General features: G+C 39.3%; 1 protein-coding gene across 7 annotated transcripts in view; it reads left to right on the top strand.

Moving 5' to 3' along the window:
* IPO11 (importin 11) overlaps window positions 1-12,291 on the top strand; it is a 568,146-nt gene that overhangs the window by 304,472 nt on the left and 251,383 nt on the right. Inside the window, exon 28 of one of the 7 annotated variants that reach the window (XM_033930463.1) lies at window positions 9,232-10,790. The exons of the other annotated variants lie outside the window; for them this stretch is intronic. Within the exon in view, the coding sequence (XP_033786354.1) occupies window positions 9,232-9,235 (4 nt within the window). The 3' untranslated portion in view covers window positions 9,236-10,790. Of the gene's footprint in view, window positions 1-9,231; window positions 10,791-12,291 lie in introns of those variants that run through there. 7 annotated transcript variants of the gene reach the window in all.

Here is a 12,291-nt window from a genome sequence, read left to right as displayed (position 1 = left end):
AATAGTGGGCCGGCTGCGTAGTGCTGCGTAGTACTCCCCACCCCTTTGCAACAAAGGTTTTCCGGGGGTTGAGGTTCAGTCTGACCTCAGTCCATCTGGCAGCCAGAAGACCATGATCATCCAACAAATCTGTGAGGTAGAATTCTCCATATGTTTCAGCTGAATTCCTATGCTGAAGCAAGCAGTAACCACATTGCACAGTGAGTAAGGCTATTATAGTTTATGGGGATAATCAGAGGGAAGTCATCAGAAGTCAATTTTGAAGGTTTCTGCACCCAGAGCCTAGGTCTCCCTCCCTCTTTCCCTGCATTTTTTTGTCCTTCAGGGAAGTCTCCACAGGCTGTTTTTGGCGCAATTACACTGGCAGTAGCCATCTTAGATTTTTTTTTTTAATAGATTTTATTAATATTATGATATAAATGAACAAACTTAGATCTTAGATTTTAAATGATCTTTTTTTCTAAAACCTCTATCTGCCTCAAAACCTCTGGATTTTGCTTAAAATAAACAGGGAAGGACCTCTCTGCCCTTCCTACTTCTGTATCATATCAGGTTTGCACTGGATGGATGGCCGAGGAGCGTCCATGTCCCGCATGCAATGGAGTATGTGGGAGAGGGGAGGGAACCTTGTGCTCAGCCTTCTCCAAGTTTTCCAGGACTGGGGATCTGCAGGAGGTGCATTCCTAGGAGCATTGGCCCTGGAGCCCAGGAGGATTGGCAAAGAGTCCCTACTGGAGTCCTCTAGACCCCCAGTACAAGTGTTCACCCTGGTTTTTGTGAGCTTCATGTAGAATGCCTATTTGAACTGACAAGGGTCCTCAGCATCTGCTTGCAGTGCATCAGAGGCGATGGTGTAGAGGAGCTCTCCTCAGCACATGCCCCAGCCTGACAAGAACACAAACTTGGATCAGGAGGTTCAATCTGACATAGACTGGGAGGATGGGCTCCTTTTTTGTACCCTCTTGGAATCTTAACACCATATTGCAAGGTCTCAGTTGGCCTTATGGGAGTTTTCCGTTCTGGATCTTACCGTCAAGACAGTGTTCTTGGCGGTGATTTAATTTGCAAGATGAGTCTCCAAATTGCAAGTTCTTTACTGCAGGGAGTTGTTCCTTAAAATTACGGAAGCAGAGTTCTCCTTACGCACGGTTCCATCCTTCTTACTGAAAGTTGTCTTGGCCTTCCACGTTAATCAGGAGGTCTGCTTGCCTGCTTTCCACCCTACAGAGTTGAAGAAAAAGGTCAGTGTTTTGCATTTGTTGGATGTCAAACAGACTCTCCTACAGTACCTCAAAGTTACCAATAAGTTTCACATCTCAGATCACCTTTTTGTTCTGACAAGTCATGCCAAGAAAGAGAAGCCAGAAAGGTTTTTATTTCTTTATAGTTTGAGCTCAATATACTACTACTAGTATCTCAAAGTTACCAGAGTTTCACATCTTAGATCACCTTTTTGTTCTGACCAAGAAAGGGAAGCCAGAAAGGATTTTTATTTCTTTATAGTTTGGGCTCAATATACTACTACTAGTACCTCAAAGTTACCAATAAGTTTCACATCTCAGATCATGCCAAGAAAGTGAAGCTTCGATTTCCAGATGGATTAAGATGACCATTTGTTCCACAAATGTGGGCAGCGGTAAGCAGCTGCCAATCGCATTGAAAGCTCACTCCACCAGAGGAGTTGCTACCTCATGGGCGGAGACTAGGGCTATCTTGCCTGAGAAGATCTGTAGAGCGGCTATCTGGTCTACCCTCCATAACTTGGCCAGGTTCTATAGGGTAGACGTAGTAGCCAGGGAAGACGATGCTTTCCGGTCCTCTGTTTTTTAAGGCAGGCTCAGTAGGCCTGCTCTAGACTCTGAGGATTGCTTTGGTACGTTACTATGGTTCAGAATCACTAGACACATTGCACTAGAAATAAAGATTAGGTTCTTACCTCTAAAATCTTCTTTCTTGTAGATGTGTCTAGTGGTCTTGAAGCTCCAAACTGTATGTAGGCTTCATCTGCCTTCTATCTTAGAATCAGTCTAGAGGTGGATAGATCTATGACTTCAGGTGAGCTGGAAAAAAAAAGGAACACTCGAGTGTATTCAAGTCTCTGATGGATATGCAAATGAGTACAAGCTTTGTATAAGATTAGTTTTTCTATCTGTTTTATAGCAGCTGCTTGAATGTTATAATGTTTCTTGGTAATGTTTATAACAGAGTAGAACAGAATTGTACTGTTGTGGATTCTTCCCTGTTTCCCTCCTTCCAGTTATCTTTGATTGCTTTTGTACAAACTGAGGGGGCAGGAGCAGCACCCTGGGAAGGAGGTGGAATTGAAAAGATGACTGAGTTTTCTGCAAGCAATTTGTGGGTTCAGATACAAAATCCTATGGTTCAGAACCACTAAACACATTTACAAGAAAGAAGATTATCGAGATAAGAGCCTAATCTTTCATTTGTTTATAGTTTAAGGACCTTAGTAATAGTTCTTGAAACAATTTATATTTAAATTAAGACATTTTAAAAGTCATAGTAACATAGTAACATAGTAGATGACGGCAGATAAAGACCCGAATGGTCCATCCAGTCTGCCCAACCTGATTCAATTTAATTTTTTCTTCTTAGCTATTTCTGGGCAAGAATCCAAAGCTTTACCCGGTACTGTGCTTGGGTTCCAACTGCCAAAATCTCTGTTAAGACTTACTCTAGCCCATCTACACCCTCCCAGCCATTGAAGCCCTCCCCTGCCCATCCTCCACCAAACGGCCATACACAGACACAGACCGTGCAAGTCTGCCAAGTAACTGGCCTAGTTCAATATTTAATATTATTTTCCGATTCTAAATCTTCTGTGTTCATCCCACGCTTCTTTGAACTCAGTCACAGTTTTACTCTCCACCACCTCTCTCGGGAGCGCATTCCAGGCATCCACTACCCTCTCCGTAAAGTAGAATTTCCTAACATTGCCCCTGAATCTACCACCCCTCAACCTCAAATTATGTCCTCTGGTTTTACCATTTTCCTTTCTCTGGAAAAGATTTTGTTCTACGTTAATACCCTTCAAGTATTTGAACGTCTGAATCATATCTCCCCTGTCTCTCCTTTCCTCTAGGGTATACATATTCAGGGCTTCCAGTCTCTCCTCATACGTCTTCTGGTGCAAGCCTCCTATCATTTTCGTCGCCCTCCTCTGGACCTCCTCAAGTCTTCTTACGTCTTTCGCCAGATACGGTCTCCAAAACTGAACACAGTACTAACTAAAGAGTTTTATATTAGAATTCATATCATTGTTATGCAGAATTATAGTTTGAAAAGTAATTATATTTTAGGTTCCAATTAAGTAGCATCTTAGCACAAATGTTGATTATTTTAAATGATTTATGCCTTTAATTTTCATAAAGACAATGCAGAGTATTAGAGAAACTATAGTTTTGTTTAAACTCCAGAGCCTATCATCTCTTAACTTCATCCTATGCCCTCTCATTGCAGAGTTTCCTTTCAAATGAAAGACACTTGACTCGTGCGCATTTACATTACCTAGGTATTTAAACATCTCTATCGTATCTCCCATCTCCCACCTTTCCTCCAAAGTATACAGATTGAGATCTTGAAGTCTTATGATTGAGATCTTATGATTGAGTCTTATGAATGAGATCTTGAAGTCATATGATCTCATATGATTTATGATGAAGACCACATACCATTTTAGTAGCCTTCCTTTGGATCGATTCCATCCTTTTTATATCTTTTTGAAGGTGCGGCCTCCAGAATTGTACACAATATTCTAAATGAGGACTCCCCAAAGTCTTATACAGGGGCACCAATACCTCCTCTTTCCTACTGGCCATACCTCTTCCTATGCAACCTAGCATCCTTCTAGCTTTCGCCGTCACCTTTTCAACCTGTTTGGCCACCTTAAGATCATCACATACAATCACACCCAAGTCCCGCTCTTCTGTTGTACACAAAAGTTCTTCACCCCCTAAACTGTACCGTTCCCTCAGGTTTTTGCAGCCCAAATGCATGGCCTTGCATTTCTTAGCATTAAATTTTAGCTGCCAGATTTCAGACCATTCTTCAAACTTTGCTAGGTCTTTCTTCATGTTATTCACATCATCCGGCTTGTCTACTTTATTGCAGATTTTGGTATCATCCGCAAAGAGGCAAATCTTACTCAACAAGCCTTCAGCAATATCGTTTATAAAAATGTTAAAAAGAACAGGCCCAAGAACAGAACCTTGAGGCACAAGAACAGAACCTTGAGGCACACTACTGGTAACATCCCATTCCTCAGAGCGATCTCCTTTGATCACTACCCTCTGTTGCCTTCCACTCAACCAGTTCTTGACCCAGCCTGTCACTTCGGGACCCATCCCGAGGGCACTCAGTTTATTTATTAGAAGTAGGGAGATCGTGGATGCCTTTCAAAGGGCTCTGCTCAGACAAATGGTGATGGAACTCATGAAGGAAAAAGATCATATTAAAACCACACAATTGCAGGATCTGCAGGGCAAGGAAGAGGCACTGTAAATCAATTTAGAAAGAGGGAATGATAAATATATTTACATTGGTGTGATATACAGGCTTCCTTCATAGATGGAAGAAGTGGACAGAAATTTAATAGCATACATTCAGAATATATCTAAAAAAGGGGAAGTTTTATTACTAGGTGATTTTAACATGCCGGATGTTGATTGGGGTATCCATCCCTATTGCAGGGTCTAGACGTAGGGAGATACTAGATTCTCTACAAGGAGAACTGTTCCAGCAGGTGGTAATGGAGCCCACGCAGGATGGGGTCATACTGGACTTAGCGCTTACAAACGGGGAAAGTGTTTCTGATGTTTACAGTGACTGATCATATGGCATCCAGTGATCATTGCATGGTTTGGTTTAATATTAAAACGTGTATAGAGAGGGCTCATTCAAAAGTAAAGGTTCTAGACTTTTAAAAAAACTAACTGTGGTCGGATGAGGGATTACGCAAGGAATTGTCTGTATGGGAACGTCTGGAAGGAGTAGAAATGCATCGGGCAAAACGGTTCATAGACAGTAACGCGGAAGACAAAGGCGCGCACCGACAACTGAGCGCAAGACGGAGGCGTGCGCCAAAGAAAAAGACTGTTTTTAGGGGCTGCGACAGGGGGTTTTGTTGGGGAGCCCCCCCCCCCCACTTAATACAGATCGTAGCGGCGTTGTGGGAGGATTGGGGGGTTATAACCCCCCACATTTTAGTGAAAATGTAGTAATTTTTCTTTAAAATCCAGCATAGTTCTGGAAGACTGGAGGGTGACCAACGTAACGCCGATTTTTTAAAAGGGCTCCAGAGGTGATCTGGGAAGTCATAGACCAGTGAGTCTGACGTTGGTGCGGGGCAAAATGGTAGAAACTATTATAAAAACCAAAATGACAGAACATATACACAAGCATGGATTAATGAGAGAAAGCCAACTTGGATATAGTCAAGGGAAATCTTGCCTCGCCAGTCTATTGCTTTTCTTTGCAGGGGTGAATGAACATGTGGATAAAGGTGAGCTAGTTGATATTGTGTATTTGGATTTTCAAAAGGCATTTGACAAAGTACCTTATAAAAAGCTTCTGAGGAAATTAGAAAGTCATGGGATAGGAGGTAATGTCCTATTATGGATTAAGAACTGGATTGAAAGACAGAAAATAGAGAATAGGTTTAAATGGTCAATATTCTGAATAGAGAAGGGTAAATAGTGGAGATCCCCAGGGGTCTGTGCTGGGACCATTGCTTTTCAACATATTTATCAATGATCTAAAGATGGGAATAATTAGTGAGATAATTAAATTTTTGGATGATACAAAGTTGTTCAGAGTTGTTAAATTGCAAGAGGATTGTGAAAAATTGCAAGAGAACCTTGTGAGACTGGGAGTCTGGGTATCAAAATGACAGATGATATTTAATATGAGCAAATGCAAAGTGATACATGTGGGAAAGAAGAACCTGAACTATAGCTACGTGATGCTGGGTTCTATGTTAGGAGTCACTACCCAGGAAAAGGATCTAGATGTCATTGTTGAGGATAAGAAAGCAAATACAATGTTAGGAATTAACAGGAGAGGAATGGAAAACAAAGATGAAAATGTAATAATGCAAATGATATGGCCGCACCTCGAATACTGTGTGCAATTCTGATCACTATATCTCAAAAAAGATATAGCGGAATTAGAAAAGGTACAGTGTAGGGTGACAAAAATGATAAAAGGAATGGGCTGACTTTCTTATAAGGAAAGGCTAACATGACTAGGGCTCTTCAACTTGGAGAAGAGACAGCTCAGGGGTGATATGATAGAGGTCTCTAAAATACTGAGTGTAATGGAAAGGGTAGATGTGAATTGCTTGTTCACTCTTTTCAAAAATACTAGGACTAGGACAATGAAGCCTCTAAGTAGTAGATTTAAAACAAACTGGAGAAAATATTTCTTCACACAACTTGTAATTAAACTCTGGAATTAGTTGCCAGAGAGTGTGGTGAAATCAGTTAGGTTACAGGGTTTTAAAAAGGTTTGGATAATTTACTAAAAGAGAGGTTCATAGGACATTTTTGAGAGAGCTTGGGGGAAATCCACTGCTTATTCCTAGGATAAGCAGCATAAAATCTGTTTTTTAATACTTGGGTCCTGAGTTGGCCACTGTTGGAAATAGGATATTGGACTTGATGGACCTTAAGTCTATCCCACTGTGGTAATTGTTATGTTCTTGTGCTAGTAGGCAGTAAAATGATGTTGAAAGGCTTTAATGTAAAATAATTCTAGTTTTAAGCTCAATCTAAAGAGACCAGTTTATTGATAACTGAAAATTTACATCATTTGCCAGTTTTTGTATAGAAGAGACTTTATGTGGCCCTTGTGACTTTACATCAGAGAGTCTATGGTACAATTGACAACTCATGCACTAAATTAATTTTGTATTTTATAATGTTAAGTTTCCTCATGTATTAAAATAGCTGGAAATGACTAGGAAGATTCATATTGCTTGATATAAAATCATACATGTGGAGGAAAGGTGGGAGAGGGCAGATATGATAGAGACATTTAAATATCTACGTGGCATAAATACCCATGAGGCAAATCTCTTTCATTTGAAAAGAAGTTCCTGAATGAGAGGGCATAGGGTAAAGTTAAGAGGTGATAGGCTCAGGACTAATCTAAGGAAATATTTTTTTACAGAAAGGGTGGTAGATGCACGGAATAGGCTCCCAATAAAGGTGGTTACGACAAAGACTGTGTCCAAGTTCAAGAAAGCATGGGACAGGAACATATCATCTCTTAGGGAGTGGAGGAGATTGTGGATGGGTAGATTAATGAGCCATTTGGCCTTTATCTGCCTTTATGTTTCTTTGAAAAGAAATAATATTTTGTCTTTAATATGTGATTTTCAGGGAAAGATAATTGTGTTCTCTCAAACTTTTATTTCAGCATTAAGGAGGATTGATTTAATATCATCTGTTTCACACATTACTGTATGAACTGACATAAATTCATGAATATCAGATAATTACACTTCATTCTGCACATTTGAAAATCAGAATGAGGCACACAAGGTCTTTTATGAAAGCTGGAATAAAAGTAATGGCAAAGAGATTAATGTTCTACCAATAGAAGGGATCTGAAAAGCCTGGCCAGGATAATAAATGCAATAGGCTAGAATACAGAGGATCTGATTTTGATACTTCATCCAGCCTTTTGATGACATCGCGCCTTATTCAGTAGAAACACCTAGTGGCCATTCTAAGATACTATGATTATACAATTACAGAAGGAACATAAGAATTGCCATACTGGGACAAACAGAAGGGCCATCAAACCCAGTATCCTGTTTCCAACAGTGGCCAACCCAGTGCCAGCCACCATCTTGGCCCTGTTCCCCAGAACTGCACCAGAATTGCTGGTTTGTCAGGGGCCTGCTGTGGAGACCAGCAAGGGAGCGCTTCTCTCCTCTTTGGAGCTTGATGTCATATTTTTCCCGCCAGCTTCTAATTTACTGCCATGTCCAGCAGATCTATGGAGTCAACCAGTTGATTGCGCAGGATGAAGAAGCTAGATACTATTATGGAAAAATCTTCTCAACAGATTACCCAGGTGACGGGTAAGATTGAGATTCTGTCTCAAAACATGGATTAGTGAAAACAGAATAGTTGGGCCAAGTAAAATAGGTTCAAAATGAAGTTAATACACTTAAAGAAACAGTCTCTAAAGTTATAAAGGGTTCATTGAAAGATAGAACAGATAGAAAATTATAACAGATGGCTTAACCGAGTTTTGAATTTTCCCAAATCTGTCCTGTTTACTCCTAAAGATTTCTTTAAGAAATATTTGATGGAAGTTTTTTTTGTTGTCTGAACAAGATATTCCTCTGATTAATAAAATTTACTCTTTGCCTCAGTCGTTATTGAATCAGAGAACAGATTTGAGTAAAAATCAAGTTCAATCTCAGGGACAAGTTCAAGAAGAATTAAACTCATTGGGAAACATCTCTAATTTATTGGAGTCTTCTTTAATTGAAGTAGAGGAGAGAACAACTCTTATAGTCTCACTAGTTTTTGAGCAAGATATAAATGCAATTATGAAACTATTTCTACAATTGTCAAAAATTGTTTGTTGACAGAGGATTTGGATTTATTTGGACCTGGCAAAGGTGACTCAAGAAAGAAGAGAATTTCTATTAATGAGAGAAGAGATAAAGAGACTGGGAGGCTCCTTTCTGTTAGTACGCTATCTTGGGAATAAGTATGTTTTCTTTACTCCAGCTCAATTAAGATCATTTATAGATCTCAAGAATCTCTCTGGGGTTAATGATGTTAGATAAGTATTGATCTTACTTGTATAACTTTATTTTCCTTTTTTTTATCCCTTATACTGACCCCTCCTCCTAATTATGGTGGAGTCTTTTTATATTTCCTTTTTCCATTTAGGGCTCCTTTTACGAAGCCGCGTTAGCGGTTTAACGCACGTAATAGCATGCGATAATTTGCCGGCCGCGCTATCCGCTACCGCCTCCTCTTGAGCAGGCGGTAGTTTTTCGGCTAGCGTGGGGGTTAGCACGCGCTAAAAAGTTGCATACGATAAAGCCGCTAACGTGGCTTCGTAAAAGGAGCCCTTAATGTATACTTATGTTTTTTTATACTTCTAAATATGCTTTGGACTCTGGTATTCTGTAGACAAGTTTATTGCTTATAATATAGTTCTAAAAACAATTAAATTTTTTTTAAAAAGATGATTGACGGCATTCTGCAAGCAACTTGCGGATTCAGATGCATGATCTAGCGTTCAGGACCACAAGACACATCTACGAGAAAGAAGATTATGAAGCTAAGTTCCTAATCTTTCTTTAGCGCCAACAATTGATGGCACTCAATTATTGGCGCTATTTGGCTGATTAAGCAATTAAATTATACACACGCCCAAATCTGTGCATACAATTTTGATCACCATGCATAGAATTAAGGAGCTTATGTTCCGAAATAACACAGCATCAGTCGGTACTACAGTCACCTTAGAATGTGTTTTTGAGAGTCTGAGTGTATACATATTCTCTTGGAGCTAACTAAGATACAAATTTTTAAAAAATTTGGGATGGGGTATGGCAGGTGGAGGAATGTTGTCAGTCTTGATGTCAGTGATTTGTAGAAAGCTTTTCACCGCTACAGGAGGATAAACAATAATAGACTTTCTGTCCTGTGTTGGTAAAAAACTGGAAAATGGTGAACATTTGGAAACAGTGGTGAAGCAAAGAGGAAAATGAGCATAAAGAGAAATTTCACATCAGTGTGGCTAATCTTTCAATCCCAAAAGTAGTTCTTGATAGTAAAAACATTATTTGAAAGCATTGCTGGTAGCTTTGAAAGAATTCAAAAGTAAGTTTTTATGCAGGCTATTCAGCATAACACAGATGTACCTGAGGTTATTTCACCCCTAAACTGTGACATCTAAAGCCAGAAACAATATCAAGTGAATGGAATGCTACACATACTACCTACTTCACTTTAAGCACTTTCTGCTTCTGTCTTGCTAAGTGAAATTGGAGAAGCACACAAAAAAGGTGCAGAAAACTTCAAATAGGGTTATTTACACAAAAGCCTAGTATTAAATATTCTAGTAAAACTCAGAATTGCATAATATCTGAGAGTTGATTTGTAATATTTGTTAACCCATTGAGTGTACTGCAGATGTTCTGACAATAGGCTTCTTTATTCTGCCATGAACATGTGATTCTTCTTCATTAATGTTAATGAATCTAACATTACCATAAACAAAATGCCTGCTGGTACACTAAGAATGAACTCTGTGGGATGAGTCGGAAACAATTAAACAAAATATTTCCTTCTGTATATTGTGCACTTTTTTGAAAGCAGACTTAATAAGAACTACTGTATACTCAAATATAAATCAAGATTTTTGGACCAAAAAATTGGCCAAAAATGGGGGTCTCAGTTTATATTCAGGCCAGTACCCAGCGCCCACCCAATCCCCTCACAGACTTATTGCAGGCCTTCGCTGGACCGCCAGGCTCTGCACCCTGTCCCCCCCTCCCTGCCCTGTCCATCGTACCTCCTCTGCCACTGGAATCCCTGGTGTTCCAGAGGTGTAGCCCTGCTACTAACTTGACCACTCGCTTGCTGCTATGAGTTCCAGTTTTAGTCACTGAGCATGCAGCTTGGAGCCATTTCAGAAAGCCACTTAGCGCCAAGCAGCAGCGGCGGTGCCAAAGTGCGTTAATGCTCGGTACAGCTAAGGGACTGAAGCCGGAACTCGTGGCAGTACCCAACCGAGCGGGTTAGCAGTGGGGCAGGAGCGCAGAAAGCTCGCTCCTGCCTGCTACACCTCTGGACCACCTGGGATTCCAGCAGCAGAGGAGGTACGGTGGACAGGACAGGGAGGGGGAACAGGGTTGTGAGCCTGGGAGGGAGGGAAGAGAGCTCTGTGCAGGGCAGGGCACTTGAATATTAAGCCACCCAACTTATATTTGAGTCAACCATTTTTCCTCCTTTTTGGGGGAAAAGTGGGGGACTCGACTTATATTCAGATTGACTTAGATTCAAGTATATTTATTTATTTATTTAATAATTTATATACCACATAACACTGCGGTACTTGCTTGGCCTCAATTTGAAGAAATGTAGAAAATAATGCATTTTAAAAGCTAATCTGGTAATTGAAGACTCAGTATTGCGTTCTTATGTTTTCTTTTGATGTGTATCAAAACACAGAATATGATTTTTCTTCCAAATAATGATGAATTTTGTTCCTCCATTTAGCCTTATTTTAAAATGTCCAATCTACTTGATTAAACATGTTGATTTTATTCATATTTTGTATGAGGAATTTGATTATTTCTTGAGGACTGTGTTTTGATTTGGCATACTGAGATAAAACATGCATTGTGGACTTTAAAATGGATTTGTTTTACTATTCAAACCTCACGCAATGAGGCACAAGAATAATTGCTGTTAAAAAATTGGTCTCAGATGTCTGTGTCCCCTCTTCAGTATTCAGTTTGGTAGCAGAGAGAGAGAGAGAGATCAATACTGCTCTTAGAAGTTCAATAGAATAATTGGAGCAGTAGGCATTTCTTTTCTTTTGTATGTAAGTGTAATGTAATTAATAATAATTATAGGTTGTGATGTTTCCTTTTTAATAGAATCACTTTGATGCATCTTTACTGTTTTTGTCATCTAAACAATTTAGAAGTGGATCAATTTATTTCTTGTCTTAGATTTGTGAATATTCTCTGCTATGCATAAATAGAGATAACTGTTCTGAACTGGTTAATATTCATAGCCTGCATTGTATTAGCTTTCATCTACCTCAGTCTGACAAGATACAGGTGGAATGGGAAGATTAAAATTGATGTAACAATTGTGTTCTCTGCTTGCACCTGTAAACCAATCATTTTTATGCAAAAGCTTATAACTTGGTATTGAGATTTCAATGTTTATATTTAAATGTATTACTGTATCCATTTACAAGTATATGAATATTTTTGTTTATAGTCTTGTAAGCATCTAGAAAAGTTATTGTTCAATCATTCTACATCCAAGGGGTGGGAGGGAGGGAGGGGAGATTATTAGACTTTTACAAAAATTACCTGGGGGGAGGATTGTGATAGAATTTATAGTTGGTATTTGGATGGGAGGAAGAGTGGGGTAAAATGATTGCTTATGGTTTAGTGAAAGTTATAAGTCTTTTTTATGGTTTATTATAAATTGTAAATGCAATATATATATATATATATCATTGTACTTTATGTTATTGGATGGTAAGATAATACAATAT

This window comes from Geotrypetes seraphini, chromosome 1 (genome assembly GCF_902459505.1).
Source record: "Geotrypetes seraphini chromosome 1, aGeoSer1.1, whole genome shotgun sequence".
Lineage (NCBI taxonomy): Eukaryota > Metazoa > Chordata > Amphibia > Gymnophiona > Dermophiidae > Geotrypetes > Geotrypetes seraphini.
Note: the sequence above shows the minus strand (reverse complement) of the source record. Positions and strands in the feature narration are given on the sequence as shown.